This window comes from Neocloeon triangulifer, unplaced genomic scaffold (assembly GCF_031216515.1).
Source record: "Neocloeon triangulifer isolate White Clay Creek 2 clone unplaced genomic scaffold, ASM3121651v1 ptg000008l, whole genome shotgun sequence".
Classification (NCBI taxonomy): domain Eukaryota; kingdom Metazoa; phylum Arthropoda; class Insecta; order Ephemeroptera; family Baetidae; genus Neocloeon; species Neocloeon triangulifer.
In genome coordinates this window covers 4,172,435-4,185,238 of record NW_026775550.1, presented here as the reverse complement: position 1 = coordinate 4,185,238, position 12,804 = coordinate 4,172,435, and the positions used below count along the sequence as shown (strand labels likewise).

The 12,804-nt window shown below is 35.2% G+C and overlaps 1 protein-coding gene across 1 annotated transcript in view; it reads right to left on the bottom strand.

Annotated features, from left to right (window-relative positions):
- Window positions 1-231: 231 nt before the first annotated feature.
- The window catches only part of LOC132194608 (extracellular serine/threonine protein CG31145), a 74,250-nt gene continuing 61,677 nt past the window's right edge, over window positions 232-12,804 (bottom strand). Inside the window, exons 6-7 of the mRNA XM_059615998.1 lie at window positions 12,027-12,300; window positions 232-1,493 (exon numbers count right to left, since the gene is read on the bottom strand). Coding sequence (XP_059471981.1) covers window positions 1,250-1,493; window positions 12,027-12,300 — 518 coding nt within the window. The 3' untranslated portion in view covers window positions 232-1,249. The remainder of the gene's footprint in view (window positions 1,494-12,026; window positions 12,301-12,804) is intronic.

The window sequence follows — 12,804 nt, the reverse complement described above, 5'->3', positions numbered from 1 at the left end:
AACTTAAGATGTGTGTGTCTCACAGGCATGCTTTTCGTTAGTGCAGTATCCAAATTAGTGCAATTGTTTCACCGAGATCACTTCAGCAAAATAATTTCCGGACACAATTTTCTTAAACGCTAAAGTGCACTTATCGATTAATCCCCAAAATGTTAACAAAGAGATTGCAACAGAATCATCAGCATTATAAAATATATAAAGATTATTAGTACCATAAATTTTTGAAAGTGAATAATGGCGTTTGGAAGGTCTAGGAACATTAAAAGCCATGATTTTTTTTTTTTTTGAAACAAGGACAAAAACCTACTTTCGACAAGTCAAAACTGGGTTTCTTTGATATAAAGAAAGAGCTTCTCGTCGAAAAATGCAAATAAAAAAGTTGTAATAGGAATCAGCATCTTGTCAGCGTTTGGTAACTACAGGGTTATTTTATTTCAATGGCGAGTCTCTCCAGCCAATCAAAGTTCGTTGCTTCCTGGGACTCGCGGAAAACCAACATCTTCAATTTGAATTGAAATAATATATAATTTTTTGATTCAGACTAGACAGACGTACGTCTTGAGCACGATCGAACGAAATATTTTCTGGCAGGGAGAGATGAAAATTAACCGAATACAAAATTTACATTGTGTTTCGTTAGTTTATAAGTTTGTGTTAATCATTTGCCCTCTTTGAATGAATTCACTAGATTCGCGTTGAATAAAAAAATGGCTTCTACTCAATGTTTCTTATTTGAACATCACAGCCGCAAGTTTAAAAAACATTTCAACTGAACACGTTTTTCTCCACCTATGTTGTAAAAAAATCGCTCATATTACATTATTTTTTTTCTATTTTAATTAACCACCAAAAATGATCAAATTACGTACAGAGAGTTTTTCCCCAGAACTACGATTTTCACTCATCGATTTGATTATTCAAGATATGGACGAGTGTTTTGATATGTCGGTCAGTTCAAACACGCACTTTTTTCAATTAGCATTTTTCATATTACAATAATATAATTATATAAATATAGTTGTGTGCACAGGAGATGGTGCAAAGTCTGACTTTTCCTTTTTTTTTATAGTTCCACATTATTTCTCACCCGCAGCCGATTACTGTTTTTCTTCTCCTCGCCATACTCACGTTTTTCTTCAAAATAATTCTATTCAAGCGTGTGCGTTTTTTTGAGACAATTGAAATAATAAACTAATTATTAGCTTTTACCAGAAAAAAAACCGAAATCGGCGACGGTGGAAATTTTCATTCAAGCCTGTCGGCTGCCCGCTCGGCTCTCGTCCTGACTGGTGTTGCCGTTGTAGTTGAACTCGCTGATGATGACCGAGTCGGGCGAGCCGCTGTGCGAGATGCAGTCCCTGATCGACAGCAGGATGATCTGCACCCTGCGGTCCAGGGCCTTCAAGTGGGGCTCCCACAGGATCGGGGAAAGAGGGTCGCGAGACATGGACTCGCGCATCAGCTCGCTCAGCTTCTTTGGACCGTTGTGGAACCTGAAACAAAAATATTCAAGAAATTGTTATAAAAAAATTAAAATTTGAAACTCATTGTGATCTTGTAAATGTTTCTCTCAATTGAATATTTTTATATTGCTTTTTTAAGCAAAATTAAAGGTACTGATTTTAAGTTAAGAAATAATTGTTTTAAAAATGAATAAAATTAAATAAAATAATGCGTTGTTAAAATTTCAATTAAGCCAAATAAATTTATGTTTTGTTTATTTTTTAGTAATCTTTTTTAATTTTTTCAGTGAAGTTGCGCTTGCGTTGATACGTGAATTTCAGTTTTTAATTTATTTTAACTTAATTTTTATAAAAGATACTTATCGTGGATTTAGAAAACAATGCTCAGAAGGTATAAATTTCAACTTTTTTTTATTTGAAATCTTGATTTTTCTAAACACAGATTAGGATTTTTGTATCCAAAATATACTATATTATTTTTCCCATTTGAAACTTCAAAATCGCGACAAATAATGTTGCCGTTTGTATTGGTTTTTTGAAGTTTTATTCAGAAAATTAGTTTTTTGGAAACAAAAATTCTGATCTAATCAGTTTTTAAAAATTAAGATTTTCAATCAGAAGTTGAGATTTGGAAATTTGGACTCGTTTCCCGTAAGTTTATATAAAAAGAGTTGAAAAACTTAATTTATTCAAAACAGATTAGGATTTTGGTTTACAATTAATTAATATTTTAAACAAATTTTTCAATTTAATACATAAAAATCATTAATTTATGGAATCGGGAATCGGTTAATTAGAAAAAATTTGGATTAAAAAAGAAATAAAATTTTCAAATTTGGACATTTTAATTTGTTTTCTGAGCTCGATTTCTGCATAAAAGTTGAATTGGTAAAGTGATATTCTATCTAAAGTTTTCGAAATTGGAAGAAATTAACCAGAAATACCAAAAATTAGACACTAACATTTTCTGAATTCAAAATGTCGGGAAACGATCGGTCATCGTTGGTATGGGGTGGCTAGCATTGATTGAAACGATAATTACTTACTTTAAAATGTTGGTTGTTATTAATTAGCCTTTTTCTTTGCACATATTACAAAACGCAACTGTGTCACTTGGCTACTCATAAACGACTCTCTTTCAATCTTGCTGCTCTGTCACCTGATGCCCTGTCTGTCTCTCAGCTTCGGCCACGAATGGTGCAGCAAGCACCATCAGTGGCCGCTCGAGGAAGTGCCGAGTTTACCCCGACACCTCCCCGGCTGAGAGGAGACAAGATCATCGGTGACATGAGGACAACAATTTAATTTTAAAGATACACATTGTCAATAGAACACATAAATTGAAAGATACATTTTCAATTGAGCAAAACTTAAAATTAAAGATGCATTTTCAATTGAGCACTGGAGGGTATTTGTGTCGAATTAATTTGAGAAGTTAATTTTAGTTGTACAATTTAATTGTTTTTGAAATTAAAATTTTAATTGTCGAATTCTTGGGGTGCGTTGCGCAAGAAATAGGAGTTGTTTCTCAGCAGTTTTCTCTACTTCCGCTGCTACCCAGGGCAGGCATTGCTTAAATGGGGTGGACAAGGTCCCATAGCAAACTGGCGTTTCCCCCCCGGGACAACAGAAGCAGATATACCTACGAGTTGGAGACGCATTTTTTTTTTTTTGTAGTGGAGGGATGAAATGTGGTTTTGAGAACCAAAATTGAGAAGGACTGAACTCCAATTTTTTGCGCAAAGCAATGATTTGAGCGAGTTGAAAATAAATTTGTTTCACGCACCTGTTTGTGTTGTGTTACATTTTAATTTTTTGATTTGCCGAAAGTACAGTTTGTTCGTGAATTTTGATTGACAGTTTTGTGTTTCATTTGTGTATTGTGTGATTGGTTTAAAATTAATTTGTTGACGAGTGTTTAAAGCTAAGAAAAAGGGAATTAAAGTGCTCATGATTTACCCTCTAAAATTGAATGGGGTCGCCTTGAAGAGGCGAATATGGTTCCTGTAATTTGGAAATTTTTTTTGTTAATTAGATGTTGGTCAAGGCACCATGGTTCAAGAGCATTCTGAAACTGAGAAGAATTTTAGTGTTTGGTTTTTTTTTTCATTTGTCGGTTTTGGGGAAATTTAAAATTGGTTCTGATAATTGAACTTCAATTTAAACTAGGTTTTTCTATTCTACTTTTTGCTTTGACTCTACTCCCATTTTTTTTCTATTTGTCTATTTTTCCCAGTCTAATCTAATTTTTCTTCAAATCTATTTTGCTCTACTCTATTTTGCTCTACTCTATTTTTTTTTGTCTACTCGATTTCTGTGTTTTGTTTTGGCAAGAAATTATTTTATTATTATTTTTTTTTTGGTTGACTGAGGTGTTCCTTTGACAATGAGGCTTGAGGGAGAGTCAGAGATACCGGGCCCCCGCTGGCGGGATTGGAATCGGGATCAGAAACCGTGCCACCATTTTTTTGAGACCTTACGGGGTCATCGTCCCCTCGAATGAAGCCTAATCGTCAATGGGTTTCAATTTGACTCCGCGGGAGGGTGGTGCTTGGAGATACCGGGCCTTCCGGGGTTGCGTCGGGCGCGGATTAACACCCGACTCGCCGATGAGGAAAGCCACTAAGGGTCCGGATTCACCCATCGCGAGGGTCATTTCAAAGACACCCGGATTTGTCATTAAAAATTGGGTGGATTGGGCCCATTGGATTTGAGCAGTAGGGGAAGGGGAAAATGGAAGGGGAATTAGTGTTAGGGGTTGATTAGCTTGATTTTTGGGTTCCAAGGCGTATATTTGTTAATTTTGGTAATTTTGATTCAAAAAATAAGGAAAAATAAGGAGGGAAGTTGGAACCCCTAGCCAGAGCCATGGCCCAACTTGGCCTTCAGGGCGCGATTTTCTTCCTGAAGGAGAGCCATTTGGCGACTGAAACACTCTTCTTCAGAGTGGCCAGTGAAGAGAATGGGAAAAGAAGTCGTCATGATAGGTAGTCGTGGGGCTTGTCTCCGGGATAATGGCCGCCGAATGTGGCTTGTTGCTAAGCAAGGATGCACGTTGGGTGGAGGGTTTCGGGGGCTGTTAGTTGGGCGCCAGTTGTCGGGAAATGTTCGGTCATCGTTGGTATGGGGTGGCTAGCATTGATTGAAACGATAATTACTTACTTTAAAATGTTGGTTGTTATTAATTAGCCTTTTTCTTTGCACATATTACAAAACGCAACTGTGTCACTTGGCTACTCATAAACGACTCTCTTTCAATCTTGCTGCTCTGTCACCTGATGCCCTGTCTGTCTCTCAGCTTCGGCCACGAATGGTGCAGCAAGCACCATCAGTGGCCGCTCGAGGAAGTGCCGAGTTTACCCCGACACAAAATAAGAGCTTATTGACGTTAAGACGCGTAATAAATTTATAATCCGAACTCTGAACTTTGGTCTCTTTCAAGTCTCATTATCAAGTGACTCCATTATCAGCGGTAAATCCGAGACGGTCGTCGGAAGGATTTAAGCCGCTGCAAATTTAATCGCTCGAGCGAGAGGGCGGCGAGCTCATCTTTCGCCGGCCTCGTGCATAATTCAGCGTCGCAGGCTCTCCTTATTCATGCGTCTCGGCCCGTGGAGCCCCATTATGTGTCACTCGTCGGCTCTTTTTGTGGTTTGCCTCGCTCGGGCTTATTTGATTTGGCGCCGCGTAAATAAATAATCGAGTCTCTCCAATTGACTCATTGGCCGCCCGCTTTATTTCCCTCAAAAGAAAACTTTACGGCCGCCCCGCGGGCCGAGCCATGAATATTTCACCGCGCGCACGGCCAGATTTATAGACGCGCGCCGACCCGCAACGCACGCCTGCCCTGCCGGTTGCATATTTCGCCGTCCTGCAGGCGCTCCTCAAGGAATTGACGTGCTTTCGCAGGCGAAATCGCTCTTTTGTGGTGAGCAAAGTGCAAAATTTACAAGTCTGAGGTGCAAATGTAAAGGAGAAATAGAAAAACTGCAAGAATCCGAAAATTTTCAGGAAATTTTGAAAATAGAATTCTATTTAACACTTTTTCATTGATAGGATGAAAGATGAAAATGAGGGAAAAATAAATTAGAATTATGAGTTTTTCATTCTTTTTGCTGATTAATTGCAAAAATTAACTATGAATGAATTATAAAAAAACCGGGCTTGACTAATCTCGATAAATCTGTGTTAAAACTTGTAATTGAAAACTTTAACTGGAGAGAAGATCTGGCTCTTGATTAAGAGCAGTGGAAATGTCTTTTCTTTGTGCAGTTTTTTACAAATTTTTTCATGAAATAATGTCACAGTCCTTAACAAAAAATTGTTATGAATAAAAGTAAATAATTATGTAAATCAGACAATTTTGTAGTTTCAAAAGAAAAAACTTTAAATGAATTTTTCTAGCATTATAAACTTGGATAAAAATTTATTTTCTTTTGTGCATTTTTATTAGCAATGCTCGTGAACATTTTCAGTGAAAAGCAGAATTACAAAAACTGAGTAAAAATATATTTCTTTTTCTCTGGCTTCGTTTTTTTCCAGGTAAAACATGCGAAAGCAAACATTGCTGAGCTCATCAACCAGCGCGGTGGATTATAAGGAGTGAAGAAATCCGGTTTTTGAAAAACCGACGAGCACAGTTTCTAAAAGTGTTGACGCGCTTTTCCCTGAACGCGCGGAGGAGTCTCGTGTGTGTGCTTTTAATTGTGCGCAGGCGGAGCGAATTCTCCACCGTACCTTGCTCGAGCATTGTTCGCTCTGTATCAACACGGACGGAAGAAAGAAGAGATTTGTACAATATTAACGCGCGCGTGCTAATTTGCCGTGTTTGCCGACGAGAGGAGCGCTCGCTCGCTTAATAATTAATTAGCGCACCGGCCCCGAATCATCTGCAGCGGCTGCGTCTGACTATTTGATAGACACGCGTCATTCTTTCATTCCTCGGCTTGTCGGCTGCGCGCCTTTGATGGTCCAATTAGGCCGAGGCGCGCTCAGTCCGTCTCCGTCAGCACCACCTGTGGCGCAAAACGGCCGCCAACTCGCTCGCTCTGCTCATTACCTATTTAGCGATTTATCAAGTGGCGTCGGTAATTGGATTGGAATGTTCGACTGTCAAGCGAGGCAAGAGTCGAGAGAAGCGTTTATAAATTTGAATAATCAACCAGGTGTCTATCAGGATTAATAAAGTTGCTTCTAGTGAAGGCGTAAAAGTTTATGTTTTTGAGGGGGCCTGATTTTGAGTATCAATTTAATGAAGGGTGAGGAAAATTGGTGGTCAGCTTAGTTTTTTAACCTAATTGTTTTGAAAATCAATAAACAATAAAATATAATAATCAAGGAAATGAAGAGATCGGGCTTTTCCTCGTTGCAAAAAATTTGTTCTTATTCAAAAACAAAAAAAAATTTGCAACGAGGAAAAGCCATGATCATCTCATATAATAATCAAGACAAAATTTACCTTTAAAAAGTTTAAATTGGCGTTTTTATTTACAGGGAAAATTACCTATTTCACCGGATTTCATCTTTTTTAAACCTAATATCACAATTTCTTTTTTAAAATAATAATGTTTCATCTTTCACTTAATTAAAAAGGAAAAATATTTCCCAAAGAACTTCTTCGCAGTTTCAGGTGTTGAATTTTGACCTTTTCATAAGTATTTCTTGATAATCAGTTCATAATTTAAAATTTCATTGCATTTTTTCTAACAACAGGACCTGGGAAGCCTGTGAAAACTTCGTTTTTTTAAAATATGATTGATTTAATTGGATAAATTCAAATTTAAATCAATTCAAGCAAATCTGACAATTCTTTACTAAAATTCAAATTAAATTACAAGAGAGAGTTTAAGTTCAATTTTTTTCCAGATCAAAATCTTAGCCTTTTATTTAGCATCGTAATGAAGATGTCAGGCTTTTCATCGTTGAAAAATTGTTTTTACTCAAAAACAAATGGCTTTACCAGTTTTGGTCACGGTCTTTGACCCTATTTCATGAGTAAGAACAATAAAAAATTCAGCACATTGAAAAAACACCACATTTTAACATAAAAATTGAAATCTTAAAACCAATTCAAGAATCAACCCATGTTAAAATGGGGGAGTTTTTTTTTCAATTTTGCTGATTTTTGTATTTTTCTTGCTCATGAAATAGGGTCGCAGACCGTGACCAAAACTGGTAAAGCGGTATTGTTTTTTGAATATAAACAATTTTCGCAACAAGGAAAAGCCAAATCTCTTCATTTCCATGAATATCTCATCGAGTGTCAATTTCTTCTAATTTTATTTAACACTGATATTTTTAATTTTCAATGTTTCATTTATATAATTTCTCAATATTTGCATTATTCAATTACAATAAACTGAATTTTTCTTTCGCTCTTTTTTCAAATTTATTTGCATTCTCTGTGGAATTATGGGCAGTGATTGCCTCTGTGATTTATCAATAAATATAATATTTGGTGGGTTTTAGCAAAACCTTTTAACCAGACCAAGTGCAAATTTGTTCAAATCGGTTAATGAAGCAGATTACTTTGCTTTTGCTTGGGAAGTTCAAATATTTCTCCTCGTCGCAGAGATAACAAAACTGAACAGACTGCTGAGGGAAAGATAAACCGCGCGCGTTTCACAAACAAAGTTTCCTTTTCGCTCTCGTCGCCGCCATTCGTTTAATTGAAACAACTTGAGCCAGAGAGCAATTGCGCAGCCGAGCATGATCTTCTTCTTCGAACCAACTGCGGCTCTCCTTTCGTACTCAGATATGTAATTATCCGTTTTCTATGTTTGAAAAGTTCGTGCTGCCTTTTTTTTGCAAATCGAAATTTCGCACGAACAGATCATCAAGTGGCCGCGCGCGCCGCAAAAATTATTAATTTTGCCTCTTCCATAATTAACCGAGTCTAATTAAGAGCGGGGAAAGCAGGCGAGCATAAAGTTGAGTAAATACGACGAGTCTAATTAGGCAGGCAGAGGCGTTTTCCCGACGAGTCTCTTTCGTTTCAGAAACCCGAGGACCAAAAACACACACACAGAGGCAGGTGCAGACAAAGCGTAATTGTTGCTGCTTTGATCATTTTTAAATTACAGAGAGACAGAGACGCCTCTTTGACTCTCACCCTTGTCGCGCCGCGTTTTCTCGCAATCAAAATATTGGATTTCTCACGCAATTAACGCCCCAGAACGGCGCAAAAACAAAATCTAACAGATTTTGTTAAAAAATTAATTAAAAACGACATTTTGTAGCAGGATTTTTTAATTTCAAAACGTCAAAATTTCAGTGAAAAAAAACGCTTATTAGTCAAAAAGTTAAATTTTGTGTTCAATTTTAAATCTTTATTTTTTCGTAACGACCGCAACAATTTTTCAGTGAGTTTTGCAATCCAGAGCATTGTTTTTTTTTTTAATTTTCTGTTTAACTCCTTCGAGCAAAGGGAATTTTATTTTCTCCATCCTCGGTGCGGCTGCGGCGGCCGACAATAAAAGTAAAATGGAAAATAAAGCTGCGGCGCGTAAAGGGTCCTAATGGCCCAGCTTTGATTACACGTGCGGCGGCGGCTATTTGAGGTGAAGTAAAAGCAGGGCCGCGTCTCCGTGTGCGACACTTTGACGACCTTTTGCAATAGTAAAAGCTTTTCAGCAATAATGCGCGAGCACACAGCGGGGTAATAATTCAGCGACGTGCAGTCACTTTGCGGCAGTCGAACTACAATTTCAAATTCCACCGGCAAGGACCGATCTGGCAGGCACGGACTGAATTTGTTGTATGAAATAAAATGATTTAATACATAAATTTAAAAAAATCAAATTTCTAACCATGTTCTAACAAAAACTGTACAAAACAGTATAAAATAAATAAAAATAATAAGTACAAAAATAAAATAAATTATAATAAATAATTTGTAATAAATAAATTATAGTAAAATAAAATGAAATTAAAGAACAAAATAAAATAAACAAATATAAAATAATTTATAATAAAAAATATCTAATAAATAAATTATAGTAAAATAAAATGAAATTAAAGAACAAAATAAAATAAAATAATTAAATTTAAATAAATTATAATAAATAAATAAATAAACTATATAGTAAAATAAAATTAAATTAAAAAACAAAGTAAAAAATAAAAAATAAATTATAATAATACAATTTAATAAATTAATTATAGTGAAATAAAATAAAATTAAAGAAAAAATAAAACATATAACAATATGCATTACAAAATTAAAAAAATTATGTTACCTAGAAATAGAAAGAATTGAGCAGTGTTCATTTTAAATTAAAGAATGTTACACAATGTTTACACAATGTAAACATGCACAAATTAGAACTCCTTAAAAATTAATTTTTTATGTATTATGATTTCTTGATGGAAATAATTTTTTATAAATTTCATCATTTTCAAAATTAAAAAAAGTTTTATAAGCTAATTTTTATGGTTTTGTAGTACAATTTCACGATCGAGGATTGATTCATGGTGATTTGAATTTAAAATCTCTTTTCCTTGATGGGTTTTGTGAGTTTAAGAAAATTTGGAATCAGGATATTGTTTTTTTTTTAAACAATAAACAACTTACAAAACTCATCCAGGAATAGCCGACTTAAAATTCAAATCGACATAATTTTTATGAGTTTAAATTTAAGTTAATTTTTTTAAATTCAACCCCTTTCTTGAATTAAGATTTAATAAATGCTAAAAAACTTACATAATATCAAAATATATAAATATTCTGCGCAGTCCGTGCCTGATCAAATTTCCAGCCTTGTCCCACGAGGGATTTGCCGTTCGCAGATATCAAGAAATTGTTGCAGCAAATTAAATCTGCGGCGCCGAGCGAGACCAAAAGAGACGCGCACATACTCGGCCGGCTTTTAATTCTTCGCCCGAATTTTCTCCAAATTAAAACGAGCTGCATGCGGTGAGCGAGTGGCGTGTACGCGAGTCAAGAGGTCGTAAACATATAACTTTTTTTCTTGTTCGCTGGAAAACGAAAATTATTCGCCTAGAGCTATAGTTTTAACGGCGCGCGCGTCTCTGTTTTATGATCACAAACACACACACACAAATTTTGTGCATATTGATGGGAAAAGTTCGCCACTCACAGCAGGTGGCATGTTAACAATTATATTTTTATTGTGCTCAAAACAACTCGTGTCATAAATTCGAAAAGTTGCAACTTTATGTATGCGGCACGTAAGCTCACCGATGCAAAAGGTTTTCAAAGGGAAATTTACAACTTTAACAAAGAGCACAGGAATAAGGATAAATTGTTAATTTCAAGTTAATTAAAATTCTAACAAATGACAAACAAGAAGAAGAAAAAGTTATTTTGTTTTCAGTTTAATACTATTTAAAACAATTTTTGTTAATTTATTTTAATTAAAACTTAATCAAAATTCAGTGTCCATCTAATTGAAGTTTCAACCCATAATTGTTCTAAAATTAAGATGTTCTTCTTGCGAATCTTAAAATTTTAATTCTAAAATTTGTTAAGCCGCTACTTTATTTTATTTAATGTACATTTATTTTGTTAAATGTTCTTCTTGTAATATTATGTACTTTTTGTTTATTATAAAAAATTATTGGCTAGTTGTTCGTAATTAATTTGTAAATTAAAATTTGAGAAAAAAGCAGCATATTGTAAAAATGTGGTAAAAATTAATTTTTTTTCAAGAAATTGACATGTTAAAATTTTGCTGATTTTTTTTAATGGGTGTGACCATTTTGTAATATTATGTCATTGTTTTACAAAAACTAATTACGTTTTGTTATTTTCTGCACAGAAAATTTGCAAAATCGGTTTCAAAGGTCACATGTCACCGAGGTCAATAACCTTAGGTGACCTGAACATCTAGAATGACACATGGTCGGATGCAAAAAGTCAAGACAAACAATTATTGCCATTATACATTTTGTCGTTTCTGTAACAGAAACAAAGTTATCACTGGTTGAAAATTATTTTCTATTGAGGAAAAAGCGACTTTTCGCTGTTTTTTAATATTCAGTTATTATTATAAATTAAACGGTAAAAGTTACCGTTCTGAAAATCAAGTATTTTTTTTACACACTTGGGGCTACATGTTTTTCTATACTGCAAAAAAATCTGAGGGGTGCTTCTTTGCGAAAATTGCGTTCAAAAGTGAAATTTGCAATTTAGTGACCTTGACCTTTGACCTACGCAAGATTTGTCAATGGCAAAGTTGTCGGGGGGGTTGTTACGTCTGAACATGAAAAGATCATACATTTATTCATATTAGGAGCGGAGATAATTGCATTTTTGTGTTTTTGGAAAAATCTGATTTCCCGGAAAAGCACCCAATAATTTTAGCTGAAAATTTAGGAGGAAGCATCTTTTTCCAACCACAACAACATAGATTAATTTCAAAATGGTAACTTTTCATGAACAGTCTCACCCAAATCATTCCTTCTCTTGCTCATGAAATAGGGTCTCACACCGTGACCGAAACTGGTAGAGTCTTTTTTTTTAATAATGACAATTTTTGCAACGAGGAAAAGCCCGATCGCTTCATTTCCAAAATTAATTATCATTAAATTAAGTGAACTGACCTGAGTAGGTTGGCGAGGGTGTCCCTTCGGATGGTGCAGCACTGGTAAATGGGCGCGAGACAGGAAGTCTCGTCGAGGAAGGGTTTGCCGAAGCCGCGGCCGTGGTCCAGGTGCAGCGGGAAGGTGGCGTTGCCGAAGGGCCTGAAGGTCTCGTAGTGGTGCCGGTCCATGTTGCCGGTGAGGAAGTCGAACACAGCCATGTCGGCGAGGTCGAGCATCCGTCGACCCGCGTCGTACGGTGGAATATCGCGCACCAACGAGCAGTACTCGTCATCTGAAAACACACAAAAATTGGATTGTTTTGATGAAAATTATAATTATTGAAAAAAAAATCGTCATTTTGTACGTTTTGAAAGAATTGAGAGCAGTGAAAACGGAAATAAATGGCAATGCTAAATATAAAAAAAAAAATCTATTTATTTATTTTCTTCATGTTTAAATTCATTAATTGATTTTCATCAAAAACTATTCTACACTTTATAATAAAAACTTCTCAACCTTTTCCAATAAGATCGATGTAAATTTTAGATGACAACTGACCTATAGATTATATTTTTCCCTCTTAATAGAGGCGATTTTCAGAAATTTTCCCAATTTTGAGTAAAATTCCCATTTAAGAAATTAAAATAATTTTACCCAATAAGTTAATTTTTATATTTTGGAATGGACTACAAATTAATGCAATAAAAAAAACTATCATCAAAATTCAAAATTGATCGGGCCGTTTTTCTTTATTGCAAAAGCCTCTACTTAATATTTTAGTTTCATATTCTATGAA